Source organism: Oncorhynchus gorbuscha, linkage group LG01, assembly GCF_021184085.1.
Source record: "Oncorhynchus gorbuscha isolate QuinsamMale2020 ecotype Even-year linkage group LG01, OgorEven_v1.0, whole genome shotgun sequence".
In the NCBI taxonomy this organism is placed as follows: Eukaryota; Metazoa; Chordata; class Actinopteri; order Salmoniformes; family Salmonidae; genus Oncorhynchus; species Oncorhynchus gorbuscha.
Window position 1 is genome coordinate 45,747,743 of NC_060173.1, and position 19,504 is coordinate 45,767,246.

At 45.8% G+C, this 19,504-nt stretch overlaps 1 protein-coding gene across 2 annotated transcripts in view; it reads left to right on the forward strand.

The window, feature by feature from the left end:
* Window positions 1-19,504, forward strand: part of LOC124038456 (potassium voltage-gated channel subfamily KQT member 1-like) — a 298,643-nt gene that overhangs the window by 36,757 nt on the left and 242,382 nt on the right. For both annotated transcript variants that reach the window (XM_046354373.1, XM_046354363.1), the window contains 5 exons: window positions 1,598-1,738; window positions 6,053-6,163; window positions 6,452-6,547; window positions 14,863-14,991; window positions 16,344-16,500. In XM_046354373.1, coding sequence (XP_046210329.1) covers window positions 1,598-1,738; window positions 6,053-6,163; window positions 6,452-6,547; window positions 14,863-14,991; window positions 16,344-16,500 — 634 coding nt within the window. The remainder of the gene's footprint in view (window positions 1-1,597; window positions 1,739-6,052; window positions 6,164-6,451; window positions 6,548-14,862; window positions 14,992-16,343; window positions 16,501-19,504) is intronic.

A 19,504-nucleotide genomic window follows, 5' to 3' on the forward strand; every position in this document is an offset into this window, starting at 1 on the left:
TTCACAAAAGTTCTGAACATATATACATTTTACAGACCCCGTATGTTCTACATGTTTTATCTTGCTATTCAGTATTTTGTTGAAGCACCTTTGGCTGAGATTACAGCCTCGAGTCTTCTTGGGTACCTGTATTTGTATTTGGGGAGTTTCTCCCATTCTTCTCTGCAGATCCTCTCAAGCTCTGTCAGGTTGGATGGGTTGGATGGGGAGCATCGCTGCACAGCTATTTTCAGGTCTCTCCAGAGATGTTCGATCGGGTTCAAGTCCAGGCTCTGGCTGGGCCACTCAAGGACATTCAGAGACTTGTCCTGAAGCCACTCCTGCGTTGTCTTGGCTGTGTGCTTTGCATCGTTGTCCTGTTGGAATGTGAACCTTCACCTCAGGCTGAGGGCCTGAGCTCTCTGGAGCAGGTTTTCATCAAGGATTTCTCTGTACTTTTCACTGTTCATTCTTCCCTTGATCCTGACTAGTCTCCCTGAAAAACATCCCCACAGCATGATGCTGCCACCACCATGCTTCACCATAGGGATGGTGCCAGGTTTCCTCCAGATGTGATGCTTGGCATTCAGGCCAAAGAGTTCAATCTTGGTTTCATCAGACTAGAGCATCTTGTTTCGCATGGTCTGAGAGTCCTTTAGGTGCCTTTTGGCAAACTCCAAGCAGGCTGTCATGTGGCTTTTACTGAGGAGTGGCTTCCTTCTAGCCACTCTACCGTAAAGGCTTGATTGGTGGAGTGCTTCCTTCTGGAAGGTTTTCCCATCTCCACAGAGGAACTCTGGAACTCTGTCAGACTGACCATCGGGTTCTCCCTAACCAAGGCCCTTCTCCCCCGATTGCTCAGTTTGGCCGGGCAGCCAGTTCTAGGAAGAGTCTTGGCGGTTCCAAATTTCTTCCATTTAAGAATAATGGAGGCCACTGTGTTCTTGGGGACCTTCAATGCTGCAGACATTTTGTGGTACCCTTCCCCAGATCTGTGCCACTACACAATCCTGTCTCTGAGCTCTATGGACAATTCCTTCGACCTCATGGCTTGGTTTTTGCTCTGGCATGCACTGTCAACTGTGGGACTGTGTATAGACAGGTGTGTTCCATTCCAAATCATGTCCAATCAATTGAATTTACCACAGGTGGACTCCAATCATGTTGTAGGAACATCTCAAGGATGATCAATTGAAACAGGATGCACCTGAGCTCAATTTTGAGAGTCTCATAGCAAACGGTCTGAATACTTATGTAAATAAGGTATTTCTGTTTTTGTTTTTAAATAATTTGCAAAAATGTCTAAAAACCTGTTTTCGCTTTGTCATTATGGGGTATTGTGTGTAGATTGATGAGGAACATTTTTTATTTAGTCAAATTTTAGAATAAGGCTGTTTCCGAATCCACTGTATATGCCTCCTCGTTCTATGTTAAATCATTGCTGTAGCCTTGATCAAATGATGTGTTATAATGATATATGTTCCGGATGCATTTCATTTTAGTTCAATTCATACCTGCAAAATGTGCAAATAATGTCAAGAAATGCATTTAACATCAACACATTATCTACACATTACAACTGACATACGACACTCAGTGTGTATTTCCTCTGTTGTAGGAGCTGATCACCACGCTGTACATCGGCTTCCTGGGGCTGATCTTCTCCTCCTACTTTGTGTACCTGGCAGAGAAGGATGCTGTGGACGAGGAGGGCAAGACTGGCTTCTCCACCTATGCTGATGCCCTGTGGTGGGGTGTGGTAAGGCATCGTAATAGCATTGCGTATGCCATATAGCAGACATGTAAAAAAAATCAAGGACACTTTTAGTGAAGTGTGGTGTGTATACATTTGAGCATACAGTTGAAGTCGGAAGTTTACATACACTTAGGTTGGAGTCATTAAAACAGTGTTTTCAACCACTCCACAAATTTCTTATTCACCAACTATAGTTTGGGCAAGTCAGTTAGAACATCTACTTTGTAGATGTCGTAAGTCATTTTTCCAACAATGGTTTACAGACAGATTATTTCACTTATAATTCACTGCATCACAATTCCAGTGGGTCAAAAGTTTACATACACTAAGTTGACTGTGCTTTTAAACAGCTTGGAAAATTCCAGAAAATTATGCCATGGCTTTAGAAGCTTCTGACAGGCTAATTGCCATCATTTGAGTCAATTGGCGGTGTACCTGTGGATGTATTTCAAGGCCTACCTTCAAACTCAGTGCCTCTTTGCTTGACATCATAGGAAAATCAACAGAAATCAGACTTCAGAATTTGTTCTTTTAGACCTCCACAAGGTTCATCCTTGGGAGCAATTTCCAAACGCCTGAAGGTACCACGTCCATCTGTACAAACAAAAGTATAAACACCATGGGACCACGCAGCCATCATACAGCTCAAGAAGGAGACGCGTTCTGTCTCCTAGAGATGAAGGTGCTTTGGTGCGAAAAGTAAAAATCAATCCGAGAACAACAGCAAAGGACCTTGTGAAGATGCTGGAGGAACCAGGTCCAGAAGTATCTATATTCACAGTAAAACGAGTCCTATATCGATATAACCTGAAAGGCCGCTCAGCAAGGAAGAAGCCACTGCTCCAAACAGCCATAAAAAAGCCAAACTACGATTTGCAACTGCACAAGGGGACAAAGATCATACTTGTTGGAGAAATGTCCTCTGGTCTGATGAAACAAAAATAGAAAAGTTTGGCCATAATGACCATCGTTATGTTTGGAGGAAAAAGGGGGATGCTTGCAAGCCGAAGAACACCATCCCAACCGTGAAGCACGGGGGTGGCAGCATCATGTTGTTGGGGTGCTTTGCTGCAGGACGGACTGGTGCACTTCACAAAATAGATGGCATCATGAGGGGGAAAATTACGTGGATTTATTGAAGCAACATCTGAAGACAACAATCAGGAAGTTAATGCTTGGTCGCAAATGAGTCTTCCGAATGGACAATGACCCCAAGCATACTTCCAAAGTTGTGGCAATATGGCTTATGGGCAAAAAAGTTAAGGTATTGGAGTGGCCATCACAAAGCCCTGACCTCAATCCCATAGAAAACTTGTGGGCAGAACTGAAAAAGCGTGTGTGAGCAAGGAAGCCTACAAACCTGACTCCGTTACACCAGCTCTGTCAGGAGGAATTCTCTGTCAGCCAAAATTCACCCAACTTATTGTGGGAAGCTTGTGAAAGGCTACGCAAAATGTTTGACCCAAGTTAAACCATTTAAAGGCAATGCTACCAAATACTAATTGAGTGTACAGTATGTAAACCTCTGATGTGATGAAAGAAATAAAATCTGAAATAAATCATTATCTCTACTATTATTCTGACATTTCACATTCTCAAAAATAAAGTGGTGAACCTAACTGACCTAAAACAGGGAATTCTTCCTAGGATTAAATGCCAGGAACTTCCGACTTCAACTTTATGCGACCCCAACAGGAATCAAACCCACAGCCTCTATTTCCACCTTTTTGTGGTTGTTTTGTGGTGTGTGTCTGTCAATGTCCCCCTCTACCTTGAGTGGTTCTGAAATACCGTGACGACACAAGTTCCTAAGCCGGTTTCTGTCACACAAAGCTATTTCTAGCCCCAAAGTAAGATGTTTTGTTTTGAGGGAAATAGACAAGAGGTGTCAGGAGTTAAGTAGACGATGAATACAGACATAGTCCTGAAGCTTCAGTAACACACAGGGGTTCTTATTGGACATTTTGAAGACGCTGCTCACCCTAGTTGGGACCAAAGATTGAACTACACTCAATGACTATTCATTTTTCCATTTGTGGCTGATGTGTGAAGTAGTTGGTGCAATACTCAGTCTATAAGGAGGAAGCTTATGGTGTTTTGCCCATGCTGTTGTGGCTGTTTCCTTCAGGTTTCCATCCGTGGTGGGTCAAGTTTCCAGTTCAGTTCATTAAACTGTTGAATGTAAGGCTGTGGGTAATGAGAAACCTGCGGTTGTCTTGTGCTAGTGGGATCTATACACCACAAAAGACTGTTTAATTAAGACTGTTTAATTAAAACTGTAATTGCAGGATTACTAGCTGTTTTTTGACAAGAGTTAGAACGGTTCAGATGCCCAATGAAACCAAGAAGACAAGCTGTTTGTTTTGATGAGAGAACGGTTCAGATGCCCAATGAAACCAAGAAGATAAGCTGTTTGTTTTGAAAAGAGAACGGTTCATGTGCCCAATGAAACCAGGAAGAAAAGCTGTTTTTTGATGAGAGTTAGAACAGTTCATGTGCCCAATGAAACCAGGAAGAAAAGCTGTTTTTTGATGAGAGTTAGAACAGTTCATGTGCCCAATGAAACCAAGAAGAAAAGCTGTTTTTTGATGAGAGTTAGAATGGTTCAGGTGCCCAATGAAACCAAGAAGAAAAGCTGTTTTTTTGTGTCTCGCAGCCCACAATGAACAAAACAGCCCAATAGGAGCTTTGCTCTCCTTTGTTTTTCACAGACTGTGAACTTGAGACTTGTGATATGCCGTGCCAATAGCGTTGGTCACTCAACTCTGGTTTGTGTGTGTGTGTGTGTGTGTGTGTGTGTGTGTGTGTGTGTGTGTGTGTGTGTGTGTGTGTGTGTGTGTGTGTGTGTGTGTGTGCGTGTGTGTGTGTGCGTGTGCGTGTGTGTGCGTGTGCGTGTGCATGTGTGTGTGTGTGTGTTTCCCAACGTATTCCCTGTCAGCATGTTTTCAATTGTGGGATGTGCAGGGCACAGCTATAGGACGGGCCCAGAGCCCACGGGCCAATGGCATGATTCATATTCCCCGTCTCTTCTCTCATCCGCCTCTCACACTCAGTCCATCCAAGCAGACGGAGGTTGTTCAAGGAAGGGTGTTTGATCCGGAGCTTCACCACCACTCTGCTCAACCTCTGAGAAAACATATTTGGAGAGAGAGAGAGACAGAAAAGTGACTCATTTCAGGAAGGATAGGGAGAGATAGAGAAAGAGCAGCAGTGTGCCATATACATTAACTTAGTTTATGGTGTGATGCCACACATAGGGTCTGTGGTGTTTACTATGAACCATAGGATGGCCTGCGTGGTGTGGCAATGAAACATACTTACACATAGAGAGGGAGAAATAGACCTTGTCCCAGTGAGAACTCAAGATGGTCTGTTTGACCTGTGTGAAGGCATGTAGAGGCTTCGCCACACACCTGGATTGCAGCGCTTACACCAGGGCCCAGTTATTCAAAAGTTACATGTGACATGCATAAAGTTATATGCATAGAAACACAATGTATAGAACGGTCGAATCATTGACTTGAATGGGGACTTCCGTTCTCTTCATTCTATTTCTATGATAAATACATCCAGAAGGATAACCTTTGAAAAATTGGGCCCTGGGGTTTGAATGCGGGGGTGATGTTGAGGGGACTATTCCACACTGATGTCAGGCCTATTGTTTGGTCATACAATTTGTAGATGAGGATTAACCACCCCCTCTCTCCCTCCCTCCTACTCGGCTTCTTCCTCTTTACTCCCAAAGCCTTTTAAGTATCTCACCTTACATCACCCTCTTTGTGTCAGCACACAGCACATGGTCACACGGCGCCCCAAAGACACTCCACTGTAAGCCAAGTGCTTCTCTCAATGTGTCACAATTGGCTCAGCTTTCAGAGTGATTGTACATGCAAATGCAGGGGGGATTTGTTTTCCTCTCCCGCTCGGCCGAATTCCTCCCTTCACCGTGGATTAGTCCCAGTCAGAATCGTATTCCTATTGAGTGAAGTTCAACTGTTGAATAGTGACAGATATGGAGCAGGGCCAATACGTCTGATGAACTTTCTCTTCGTGATCTGGCCCTTGTTGTTATCGCCAAGCTGAAGGAGCTGTGAAAGCACTGTGTTCAATGACCTCATTACAACCCAGCAGCTCATTATTAGAAACACGTTAAAAACAATTTTAACTTCTTTAGTTGACAGTTAAATGGATATGTAAATGTTATAAATATATACTAGGAAATTATCATGTGAATACAAATAAAGTCCGTGTGTGGAAACATTGCCTTGTTTTCCCTAACGTAGAGTATCATCCCATCTTTACTGTCTTTGTTCCCAGGTGACGGTGACCACCATTGGCTATGGGGACAAGGTTCCTCAGACGTGGATAGGGAAGGCCATCGCCTCCTGCTTCAGCGTCTTCGCCATCTCCTTCTTCGCTCTTCCTGCAGTAATTACCCCTCCTCCTCTACCTCCTCAACAACCTAAATAGCATTATGTGTACATAATACACAATATTGTCTTCCATCAATACTGTGTTGTCTGTTGCCTCAGTGTGCAGCTCCAGGTCCTTTTCACAGTGTTGTGATTTCTCTCTCTCTCTCTCTCTCTCTCTCTCTCTCTCTCTCTCTCTCTCTCTCTCTCTCTCTCTCTCTCTCTCTCTCTCTCTCTCTCTCTCTCTCTCTCTCTCTCTCTCTCTCTCTCTCTCTCTCTTTTTGTTGTTGTTTTATCTCCCCAGGGTATACTGGGCTCAGGCTTTGCTCTGAAGGTACAGCAGAAACAGAGACAGAAACATTTCAACAGACAGATCCCGGCTGCAGCCTCACTAATCCAGGTACTGACTGACTGAGACACAGACAGACACCCACCAGTCAATCACTCACTCTGTCCTGTCTGGGATCTTAACAGCCGTGTATAGGAGAGAACATGTATAGTAAAGAGTGTATACTTAGAGCTTAAACAGAGTAATGGCATTTGGGACGTACTGTAGACCATTGAACCTCTCTACACTCTTAGAAAAAAAGGGTGCCATCTAGACACCAAAAAGGGTTCTTCGGTTGTGTCCATATTAGAACACTTGTTGGTTCCTGGTAGAACCATTTTGGTTCCAATTACAATCGTTTTGGGTTCCATTGGGAACGCTTTCCACAGAGGGTTCTACATGGAACCTAAAATGGTTCTACTTGGTACCAAAAATGGTTCTCCTATGGGGACAGCTTTTTTCTAAGAGTTTAGGAGCTGGGCTGGTCTGGGCTGGTTTGGTTCTGACGCACATCATCTTTGATTTAGTGCACTCATGTAGCAACTCCAGGCTAGCAGGTCAGACGGGTTGAATTAACTTCTTATGGCTACAGTATTGAGTAGCTTGGATGAAAGGTGCCCAGAGTAAACTGCCTGCTCCTCAGTCCCAGTTGCTAATATATGCATAGTATTACTAGTATTGGGTAGAAAACTCTCTGACGTTTCTAAATGATGTTTCTTGAATGATGTCTGTGATGTCTGTGAGTATAACAGAACTCATATGGCAGGCAAACGCCTGAGAAGAAATCCAAACAGCAAGTGGGAAATCTGAGGTTGGTCGATTTTCAACCCAGCCCCTATTGAATACACAGTGGGATATTGGTTATGTTGCACTTCCTAAGGCTTCCACTAAATGTCAACCGTCTTTAGAAACTTGTTTGAGGATTCTACTGTGAAGTGGGACCAAATAAGAGAGGAATGAGTCAGAGGTCTGCCAGCAGCCACGCGCTGCTCACACGCATTTCACATGAGAGGCAGCTGCGTTCCTTTGCTTTTCTGAATACAAAGGAATGCTCTGGTTGGAATATTATTGAAGTTTTATGTTAGAAACATCCTAAAGATTGACTCCATACATTGTTTGACATGTTTCTACGGACAGTAACGTAACTTTTTGACATTTCGCTGCAACTAGGGAACGCGCTTCATGACTTTGGATTTGTTTACCAAACGTGCTAACAAAAGTAGCTCTTTGGACATAAATGATGGACATTATCGAACAAATCAAACATTTAATGTGGAACTGGGATTCCTGGGAGTGCATTCTGATGAAGATCATCAAAGGTAAGTGAATATTTCTAATGTTCTTTCTGATTTCTGTTGACTCTGTAATGCTCCGGGTGTCGTGGGTGTGGAGTCAAATGCAGGAGACAGAGTTCAATGCTGTGCGTCTTTACTAGCACCAAACGCACCACAGGGTGCACACAAAAGTAACGTTCCCAAACACAGGGGAAAAAGTACAAATAGAAAAAATCACGACTAAGCACGTACCTCTACAACAGAGCCGAAGGTTTACAATAAAATAATCCCGCACAACAACCAGGCGGGCCGGCTGTCTAATAAAGACAAACTAATTAAACATAAACAGGTGCTACCACTAAACATACAAGGAGGGGGAGGAAAAACAATCAGTGGCAGCTAATACCCAGCACCTCTCCTCCGGACCGTACCCCTCCCAGTCCACGAGGTACTGCAGGCCCCTCACCCGGCGTCTTGAGTCCAGAATGGCCCGGATCGTGTACGCCGGGGTCCCCTCGATGTCCAGAGGGGGGACCTCCGGTACCTCACTGTCCTGCAGGGGACCAGCTACCACCGGCCTGAGGAGAGACACATGAAACGAGGGGTTAATACGATAATAGGAAGGGAGTTGTAATCGATAACACATCTCGTTTATTCTCCTCAGGACTTTAAAGGGCCCTACACACTGCGGACCCAGCTTCCGGCATGGCAAGCGGAGAGGTAGGTTTCGGGTCGAGAGCCAGACCCTGTCCCCCGGTACAAACATGGGGGCCTCACTGCGGTGGCGGTCAGCACTCCTCTTCTGCCGTCCACTCGCTTGTCGTAGAAATTCCTGGACGGCCCTCCAGGTCTCCTTGGAGCGCTGTACCCATTCCTCCACCGCAGGAGCCTCGGTCTGGCTCTGATGCCATGGTGCCAGGACCGGCTGGTACCCCAACACACACTGAAAAGGGGACACGTTAGTAGAGGAGTGGCGTAGTGAGTTCTGAGCCATTTCAGCCCAGGGAATGTATCGTGCCCACTCCCCTGGCCGATCTTGGCAATACGACCGCAGAAACCTACCCACCTCCTGGTTCAATCTCTCCACCTGCCCATTACTCTCGGGGTGATAACCGGAAGTCAGGCTGACAGAGACCCCCAAGCGTTCCATGAACGCTCTCCATACCCGAGACGTGAATTGGGGGCCCCGATCAGAAACAATGTCCTCCGGCACCCCGTAGTGCCGAAAGACATGGGTAAATAATGCCTCCGCAGTCTGCAGGGCTGTAGGGATACCGGGCAACGGGAGGAGACGGAAGGACTTAGAAAACCGATCCACAATCACTAGAACCGCGGTGTTCCCCTGAGATGGCGGGAGATCGGCTAGGAAATCTATGGACAGATGTGACCATGGCCGCTGTGGAACGGGGAGGGGTTGTAGCTTCCCTCTAGGAAGGTGCCTAGGAGCCTTACTCTGAGCGCACACTGAGCAAGAGGAGACATAACCCTTAACGTCCTTAACCAACGTAGGCCACCAATACCTCCCCCGAAGGCTCCCCACTGTCCTCGTCACCCCAGGGTGACCCGAGGAGGGTAGGACGTGAGCCCACCGAATCAGTTTGTCCCGAACACCAAGCGGCACGTACCTTCGCCCCGCTGGACACTGAGGAGGCGCGGGTTCAGCCCGTAACGCCCGCTCAATGTCCGGGTCCACCTCCCATACCACTGGGGCTACCAGCTTAGAGGCGGGAAGGATGGGAGTAGGTTCGGTGGACCCCTCCTCGGTGTCATAAAGGCGGGACAGTGCGTCTGCCTTCACGTTCTGGGAGCCCGGTCTATAAGACAAAGTAAACCGGAACCGGGTGAAGAACATGGCCCACCTTGCCTGACGTGGGTTAAGTCTCCTAGCTGCCCGAATATACTCCAGATTCTGGTGGTCGGTCCAGATGAGAAAAGGGTGCTTAGCCCCAGCCTCGGACGCGTCCACCTCCACTATGAATGTTAGAGAGGGGTCCGGATGCGCCAACACGGGCGCATCAGTGAACAGCGCCTTCAACCTGTTGAATGCTCTGTCCGCCTCTGCTGACCACTGCAACCGCACTGGGCCCCCCTTCAGCAGTGAGGTAATGGGAGCCGCTACCTGGCCAAAACCCCGGATAAACCTCCTGTAGTAGTTGGCAAAACCCAAAAACCGCTGCACCTCCTTTACCGTGGTTGGAGTCGGCCAATTACGCACAGCCCTAATGCGGTCCCCCTCCACCACCACCCCTGAGGTGGAAATGCGATATCCCAGAAAAGAGATGGCTCGTTTAGAGAACACGCATTTCTCAGCCTTGACGTATAGGTCATGCTCCAGCAGTCTACCAAGCACTTTGCGCACCAGAGACACATGCGCGGTGTGAGTGGCCGAGTAGATCAGAATGTCATCGATATAAACAACCACTCCCTGCCCGCACAGGTCCCTGAGAATCTCGTCTACAAAGGATTGGAAAACGGCTGGAGCATTCTTTAACCCATACGGCATGACGAGGTACTCATAGTGGCCGGATGTAGTACTAAATGCGTTTTTCCACTCGTCTCCCTTCCGAATACGCACCAGACTATACGCGCTCCTGAGGTCCAGTTTTGTGAAGAACTGCGCTCCGTGGAACGATTCCACCGCCGTAGCGATGAGAGGTAGAGGGTAACTATACCCCACTGTGATAGCGTTTAGACCTCTATAATCGATACACGGACGCAAACCTCCCTCCTTTTTCCTCACAAAAAAGAAACCCGAGGAGACGGGTGAAATGGAGGGCCGAATGTACCCCTGTCCCAGCGACTCCGTGACATATGTCTCCATTGCCAACGTTTCCTCCTGGGACAGCGGGTACACGTGACTCTTGGGAAGCGCAGCGTCTACCTGAGATCTATCGTACAATCCCTTCCCGGTCGATAAGGTGGTAATTTAGTCGCTTTCACTTTACTGAAAGCGATTGCCAAATCGGCATACTCGGGGGAATGCACACCGTGGAACCCTGGTCTGGACTCTCCACCGACGTGGCACCGATGGAAACTCCCAAACACCTTCCAGAACACTCCTCTGACCACCCCTGGAGAACCCCTGTCTCCATGAAATTTTAGGATTGTGCCGGGCCAACCAGGGAGTCCCCAGCACCACTGGAAACGCAGGCGAATCAATAATAAAAAACTGATACGCTCCCTATGATTCCCCTGCGTCACCATGTCCAGTGGGACTGTGGTCTCCCTGATCATCCCTGACCCTAATGGCCGGCTATCTAGGGAGTGCACGGGGAAAGGAGAATCTATCGGCACCAGCGGAACCCCTAACCTAAGGGCGAGTCCGCGATCCATAAAGTTCCCAGCTGCGCCTGAATCGACTAGCGCCCTATGCTGGGAAGAGGGAAAAAAGTGAAGGAAAGAGATTAAGATAAACATATGGCCAACAAGGGGTTCTGGGTGAGTTTGATGCTGACTCACCTGGGGTGACCGAGAAGCGTTCCGCCTACCATCTCTACTCCCAGACGGACCCCCCAGCACCGATCAGACGTGTGCCCTCTCCGACCACAGTTGGTGCAGGGAAGGCCACCTCCTCCGGTACCCTCGGCGTAGCCCCTCCCAACTCCATGGGAATGGGAGCGGAGGGGCTGGGTGGTGGAACGCACAGAACCCTCTCTGAACGCCCGCGGGCAGCCAGCAGATTATCCAGTCGAATGGACATGTCGATCAGCTGATCCAGTGACAGAGTGGTGTCCCGACACGCTAACTCCCGGCGGACGTCCTCTCGGAGACTACACCTGTAGTGGTCCATAAGGGCCCTGTCGTTCCACCCAGATCCGGCTGCCAAGGTCTGGAACTCCAGCGCGTAATCCTGGGCGCTCCTCTTCTCCTGCCTGAGATGAAATAGTCGTTCTCCCACCGCTCGGCCGTCTAGAGGGTGATCAAACACGGCACGGAAGCGGCAGGAAAACTCTGTGTAGTGCTCCCGCGCTGAGTCTGGGCCATTCCAGACTGCGTTCGCCCACTCCAGAGCACGACCCGTGAGGCAGGAGATGAGGACACTCACCCTCTCTGCTCCTGAGGGAGTGGGTCTGATGGTGGCCAGGTATAGCTCCAGCTGAAGCAGAAACCCTGGCAACCCGCCGCTCCATCATAAACCCTCGGTAGCGTCAGACGGAGGGTGCTGGAGTCGGGAGATGGGGAGTCCGGAACCGTGGGTGCCGAAGGTGGAGAGAGGAGACCACTCTCTCCCATCTTTCCATTCTCTCCATCACCTGATCCATCGCGGATCCGATCCGATGGAGGACGGTGGTGTGGTGGAGAACCCGTTCCTCCATCGATGGGAGAGGGTTGGCTGCTGCTCCTGCTGACTCCATCAATCTGATAGGTGCGGGATTCTGTAATGCTCCGGGTGTCGTGGGTGTGGAGTCAAATGCAGGAGACAGAGTTCAATGCTGTGCGTCTTTACTAGTACCAAACGCACCACAGGGTGCACACAAAAGTAACGTTCCCAAACACAGGGGGAAAAGTACAAATAGAAAAAATCACGACTAAGCACGTACCTCTACAACAGAGCCGAAGGTTTACAATAAAATAATCCCGCACAACAACCAGGCGGGCCGGCTGTCTAATAAAGACAAACTAATTAAACATAAACAGGTGCTACCACTAAACATACAAGGAGGGGGAGGAAAAACAATCAGTGGCAGCTAATAGGCCGGTGATGACGACCGCCGAGCGCCACCCGCCCGGGAAGGGGAACCACCCTCGGTCGGACTCGTGACAGACTCCAACATGGCGGATATCTCTATTTGTTTTCTGAGCGCCGTTCTCAGATTATTGCGTGGTTTGCTTTTTCCAGAAAGCTTTTTTGAAATCTGACACAGCGGCTGCATTAACCTCTCTAGGGTATATGGGACGCTAGCGAGTGAGATTGCAGAGCGCCAAATTCAAATACAGAAATACTCATTATAAAAATGTAGTAAAGATACAACTATTTTACATTGGTTTAAAGATTAACTTCTTGTGAATCCAACAATGGTGTCAGATTTCAAAAATGCTTTACAGCGAAAGTGTACAATACAATTATTTGAGAACATAGCCCAGCAGACAAATCATTACAAACAGTAACCAGCAAAGTAGAAGAGTTACACAAGTCAGAAATAGAGATACAATTAATCCCTTACCTTTGATGATCTTCATATGGTGGCACTCAGAAGACATTCATTTATTCAATAAATGTTCCTTTTATTCGATAACGTCTTTCTTTATATCCAAAAACCGCTTTGTTTGCGCATTTTCTTCAATAATCCACAGGCTCAAACACAGTCACAACTGGCATACAAAAAAATCAAAATTGTAACTGTAAAGTTCATAGAAACATCAAACGATGTTTATATTCAAGCCTCAGGTTGTTTTTAGCCTAAATAATCTATAATATTTCAACCAGACAATAACGTCGTCAATATAAAAGGTAAACAAAAAAGGCTCTCTGGTCTCTCTCTGGTCGCACGCATGAAAAAGCTCTGTGACACGGCAGGGTCCACTCATTCAGACTGCTCTTACTCCCTCATTTTTCAGAATACAAGCCTGAAACAATTTCTAAAGACTGTTGACATCTAGTGGAAGGCATAGTAACTGCAATTTGAGTCCTAAGTCAATGGATACTGTAATGGCATTGAATAAATAACTATGGGGGGGAAAAAACCTACTTCCTGAATGGATTTTTCTCAGGTTTTCGCCTGCCAAATCAGTTCTGTTATACTCACAAACATTATTTTAGCAGTTTTGGAAACTGTAGAGTGTGTTCTATCCAAAACTACTAATTATATGCATATCCTATCCTCTCGGCCTGAGTAGAAAGCTGTTTCACTTGAGCATGCTTTTCATCCAAAATTCCAAATGCTGCCGCTAAGTTAAGGAGAAGTGTATCTATATTTCCATGTCTAACAATTGTATTTTCACAGTATTTCTGTACAATGATGTGGCTCTCTGCAATATCACCGGATGTTTTTGGATCTAGTGAACATAACGCGCCAATGTATACTGAGATTTTTTATATAAATATGCACTTTATTGAACAAACATTGTGTAGCATGAAGTCCTATAAGTGTCATCTGATGAAGATCATCAAAGGTTAGTGATTAATTTTATCTCTATTTGTGCTTTTTGTGACTCCTCTCTTTGGCTGAAAAATGGCTGTGTTTTTCTGTGGCTTGGCTCTGACCTAACATAATCGTTTGTGGTGCTTTTGATGTAAAGCCGGACATGCTTTTGGTGCTTTTGAAACCGGACACGTTGGTGGGATTAACAACAAGATTACCTTTAAAATAGTATAAATACATGTATGTTTGAGGAATTTTAATTATGAGATTTCTGTTGTTTGAATTTGGCGCTCTGCACTTTCACTGGCTGTTGTCATATCAATCCCGTTAACGGGATTGCAGCCCTAAGATGTTTTAAAACATGTCCAAGACCACAAAATCTCCCAAATTCGATCCTTTACAGAACGCATTTGTTCCCTCCAGATCTTGCCAATGTAAGTTTCAAAAAGCATTCTACTACAATTAGAGGAGTAGCAGTGTTTGTAGTCTGCATATTCCTGCCATGTCCTGGAAAAGGTGAGCGGTTCTGTCCCGTTCGCTCCCAGACAGAGACGACAGGCAAATAGCACCCGGTTTTATTTGCCAGGAGCTGGCCATCCCAAGGATCACAATGACTCTGAACATACACAGAAGCCCACAGCTGCATTTACAAAGATAATCCTTATTGTGGTGACATTTAGAAACATAGAGACACTGAATAAACATGATGATGACGATGACGAGGATGATGGTGCAGAGCTAAAAAAAAAGGAATGAGATTTTTCACCAAATAATGCCAGGCTGAGGTTGTGAAACAGAGAAGAGTGGTCTCTGTCAGAGCACGGTGTTGTACTGACAGACTGTAAGCTGTTCGCCACTTACTGGTTGAGGTTTGGAAAGGTCTGATTCCAGATCTGTGCCTAAGGCCAACTTCTACCTAGCGCTGTGAAAATGTCCAGGTGATCAGCTCACCCGCTGGGTTTACCCTGGTCAATGATGTGATTCAAACATTTATCACCCTGGTTCATTGTTTGTCTGCATCCTCCCTCAGGCGCTGTGGCGGTGCTATGTAGCAGAGAAACCAGAAGGCTGTCCTGCCACCTGGAAAATGTACGTCCTCACCGGAGACTACATCCCTACCATGAATTCTGAAAACGACAGCCCAAACCTCAGAAACAAGGTAGAAACTGCATTACTTCTTCAGTTATTAAAAATAAAAATACAGTAGGTGTATATACACATTATGTACCGTTAACCCTGTTCAGAGAAAAGCAACAGTTTGCCTCTGCATTCCACTCTAGCTGCTTCGTCAATCAACAGCTAATATATCGGATCAACCCGTCGCTCTGAGCACATGCATCCCATCTCAATTTCCAGAGATGACAGAAAGAGAGCTGCCCTAAAAGCTGTTTAGTGGGGATATGAGCCGTCCATCTGGCTGAAAGACCTAGTATTATCCCCTTCGACAATATGATTTTTAACTTAACTACATTAGCTGTGTGGTGGTGCTTAGGGCATGGAACTGACTGTGAAAGAACAAGTTAAGCACCCCATCCACTCCCTTTCCCCAGGCAGCAGCCCCCACCCACACCACATACCCCCTACCCCTCGAGGCCTGAGCCAGTGAGCCACCAGGATGACTCCAGGCCTTTGTCTCCCCACACAAAGACACAGTCAGTTGAGATGATGTCACCGCTGCCTTCCTCATGGGAGTAAACCTTTGTGTTGGTAGAACAACAACAAAAAAATCTTTGTTTAGCATTGAACCCACACATATTAGGGAGAGTGAAGGCTGCTTCCGTCCCTTTCTGTTTCTGTATGTGACTTTACTCCTTCTCTCTCGCTCTCCTCTATCCCTCTCCCCTCTGTTCCTAATGAGTCATTCAGAATTCAGGCACATTCTGGTATTTGGACAGGACTGTGGGCGAGTCAATGGCAGGAGACTGTGTGTCTGTCACTGAGTAAAAATCATTCCGTTTCTATAAAGCAGTCAGTCTATAAAGCTTGTTCTGGGAGACGGAGTGGAGCACAATGAAGGTCCGGAGGCATTCAGAGACTCAAAGAGCTTTGACCTCCGCTAAACCTGCACAGATTAGAAGACATGGCCTAAGTCACCACGCTATAAGTGCAGGTAGCTTTGACCAACCAATTGAAATGTCAGAAATGTATTATCTGAAGAGGTTTTAAGTGTGCACGAATCATTGCTTACAAAGCAAATACTGGGGCATCAGCATTACGAATGGTTATGCAATGCAGCATCCACGTTTACTGGGCAGCACATGCAATGTCAGCAATAGCAAATGAGGTGATAGTGCTAAAACAACTCTAAGTGCAACCAAAAAAAACAATCAAACATCTTGTTTATCATACGGACATAGTGATAGGCCACATGCAACCCTTACCTGTTTATTCCCACAGGACCAGGAGTGGCCACGTAAACCTGACCAGTGAAACTCCTGGCCCTAATGACCGATGCTGAGTTTTGTGTTCCGGACAGTCCCGGTGATGCTCTTCTCGTGTCTCTGTCTTCAGAGAAAGCGCCCCAAGAGGAAACTGAAGATGGTCCGTGACAACGGCTCCCTGACCATCCCTGGAGAGAAGAGGATGTATATTCCTCAGCTCACCTTCGACCACGTTGAGGATGAAGATGAGAAGAAAGAGGTCCCCTTGTCTCTGGAAGAACAGCCAGGTAACTGGACAGTACTGGATGGAACAGGTTTCTTTACAGTTGGTCATGTTGCAGATGCTCCTAATGTTTGGCTTAAAGTGAAGGTAGATTCCACTGGAAACAGATGTCATTTCAACGTCTAGTTTTGATTCACATTTGGTTGAGTTATCAACTAACATGAATTTGACGTGACATCAACAACAAAAAATGTCGCAAGGTCACTGGAAGTAGGTTAAAAGTTGGCCGGAAAAAATATGAAATTCCCTTAATTAGCAAATATAATCAGTTTTCCACGTTACTTCAATGTCATCACATAGATTTTTATTGCTGAAATGATGTGGAAACAACATTGATTCAACCAGTTTTTGCCCAGTTGGATACTGCCATAATGGCAGTGGCGATTTTTACATTAATTGCACTATAACAATGAGAAACGGTGCCCACAGACTGTTAGGTCCTACATAAAGCTGTCCCAACAGCAGAAATTATTTTCAGCAACATGCATTGAATCCTTACCACTGTTACACCTGAAAAGGATGTGCCAGTAGATTTCCGACTTGATGCATGACGATGACTGCTTGTCTAGCTTGCTAGCTAAGAATTTGAAAGTATGATGTTGACATGATCAGTCCAGTCAAAGCTACAGTAGATAACGTGATTTACAAATTGATATGTGACACGTATTAATACCAAAATAACATGCAAAACTGCTCAATAGGTTCTGCCCCACCTGCCTTGAATGACTCGTCGCCACTACATACTGGGCATATCTGAACACATTCTCTATAAAGTGATTTAGGATGTAACAAGCTCATTGATATTAGAATGTGTAACATATTGTGGTTTATTTTAAGAGGAACACACACACTTACTTAAACCAGAATATAAAATACTAGAGCTTTTTGGAATTTTATTAGGATCCCCATGAATTGTTGCACAAGCAGCAGTTACTCTTCCTGGGGTCCACACAAAACATGACATAATACAGAACATTAATAGACGAGAACAACTCAAGGACAGAACTACATATGTTTAAAGGCACACGTAGCCTACATGTCAATACATACACACAAACTATCTAGGTCAAATACGGGAGAGGCATTGTGCTGCGAGGTGTTGCTTTATATCCGTTTTTTAAAAACTGGGTTTACTGTTTATTTGAGCAATATGAGATGGAAGGAAGTTCCATGCAATAAGGGCTCTATATAATACTGTACACTTTCTTGAATTTGTTCTGGATTTGGGGACTGTGAAAAGACCCCTGGTGGCATGTCTGGTGGGGTAAGTGTGTGTGTCAGAGCTGTGTGTAAGGTGACTATGCAAACAATTTGGGATTTTCAACACATTCATGTTTCTTATAAAAAGAAGGATGCAGTCAGTCTCTCCTCAACTCTTAGCCAAGAGAGACTGGCATGCATAGTATTTATATCAGCCCTCTGATTACAGTGAAGAGCAAGATGTGGCGCTTTGTTCTGGACCAGCTGCAGATTAACTTTCCTTGCAGGCACTCGATCACACGACTGGCCAGTAATCAAGATTAGACAAAACTAGAGCCTGCGTAACTTGCTTTGTGGAGTGTGGTGTCAAAAAAGCAGAGCATCTCTTTATTACGGGCAGACCTCTCCCCATCTTTACAACCATTGAATCTATATGTTTTGACCATGACAGTTTACAATCCAAGGTAACGCCAAGTCATTTAGTCTCCTCAACTTGTTCAACAGAAACACCATTCATTACTAGAGTCAGCTTTGTATCAAATACAATGCTCTTAGTTTTAGAGATGTTCAGGACCAGTTTATTAAATTGTAAGTAACAGTGAATGTGTTTAAATGTACAGTACAGGATGTCATGTGCGTTGGACACGATACAGTAAAGATTTGAAGAATGCTCTGACTAGCATGCCTATCGATGGTAAGGTTCTGAGTGGTTGGGTTTGGTGAGTGGTGTGATTCTCTCTCTTCCCCCATAGGTGTGGTGAAGCTGGTACAGGGCTTGAATGTCAGTCAGTCAGAGAGAGGAACAGAGGCCCTGGGATAGAAAGACAGACACAAGATGGCTGCCACGTGGCTGGGTTAGGCACCACCACCAACAAGGACAGGCCAGGCCAGATGAAAGTCATTAGAGTCACTGGTGATTAGAGTTCATGTATACTGTACAAGTGCTTTACTGCTCCACTTGTCCGCATCACTGGCATCAGACACTCACACTTTGATTGATTTTACCTGAAGAAAATGACAGAAAGTACTTCAAAATAGATGTTGCGGCAAGAGTCAGTCAGAAAGCTAGTGTTTTGTGTTGAATCAATGGTAACATTCCCGCAGATGTTGCATTCAGTTACTTAGTATTCACCTTACTGATGTTGCTAACTAGACCGTTGCATCATGTAACGGGGGCGGGGGGGGGGGGGGCTTTCTGTGTAAACCCCCGCCAAATGAATCGTCCCCGTCTGGAGGTTAATAAGTGTGCTTTAGGAGTTTTTCCTGTCAAAGCACATAATCATGAAAGGAGGGAGAGGGATATTAACACAGAACGTAACCAGCAGAGGAAGGAGATATGGGGGAAAATGCTAACTCGTTTGGTGCTTAATTGGAGGGATGTAACGGTAGATAATGAACAGGAACATATGTCTTACTGCCTTTGAACTTTAGAGGGGGGGGGGGGGGGAAACATATTTGTCATGTTGCATGTATTTTGAGGCTAGTTAGTGGAGCCAAGGCTTTTGAAAGGCGGTCTGTTGATGTCATAAAGACATTTAAGTAGCCATGCTCACCATACTCTCAACAGCATGTTGTCACGAAGGATAATGTTTAAATTCCAGGCAGCATGGTGTGCTTTCTGCTGATTACAGTGTATAAAAACAGACATCTGCAGATTCAACTGTCTCTGGAGATTGTGGGTGTTTAAAAAGGTTCTTATCCTGCGGAAACAAACTGTTAACAGTTTTCTTGTTGATGAAAAGTGTTGTTGGAACAGCAATGATATTGCACTCGCTTATATTAAGAGTTGGTTGATGCTGAAATCTAAG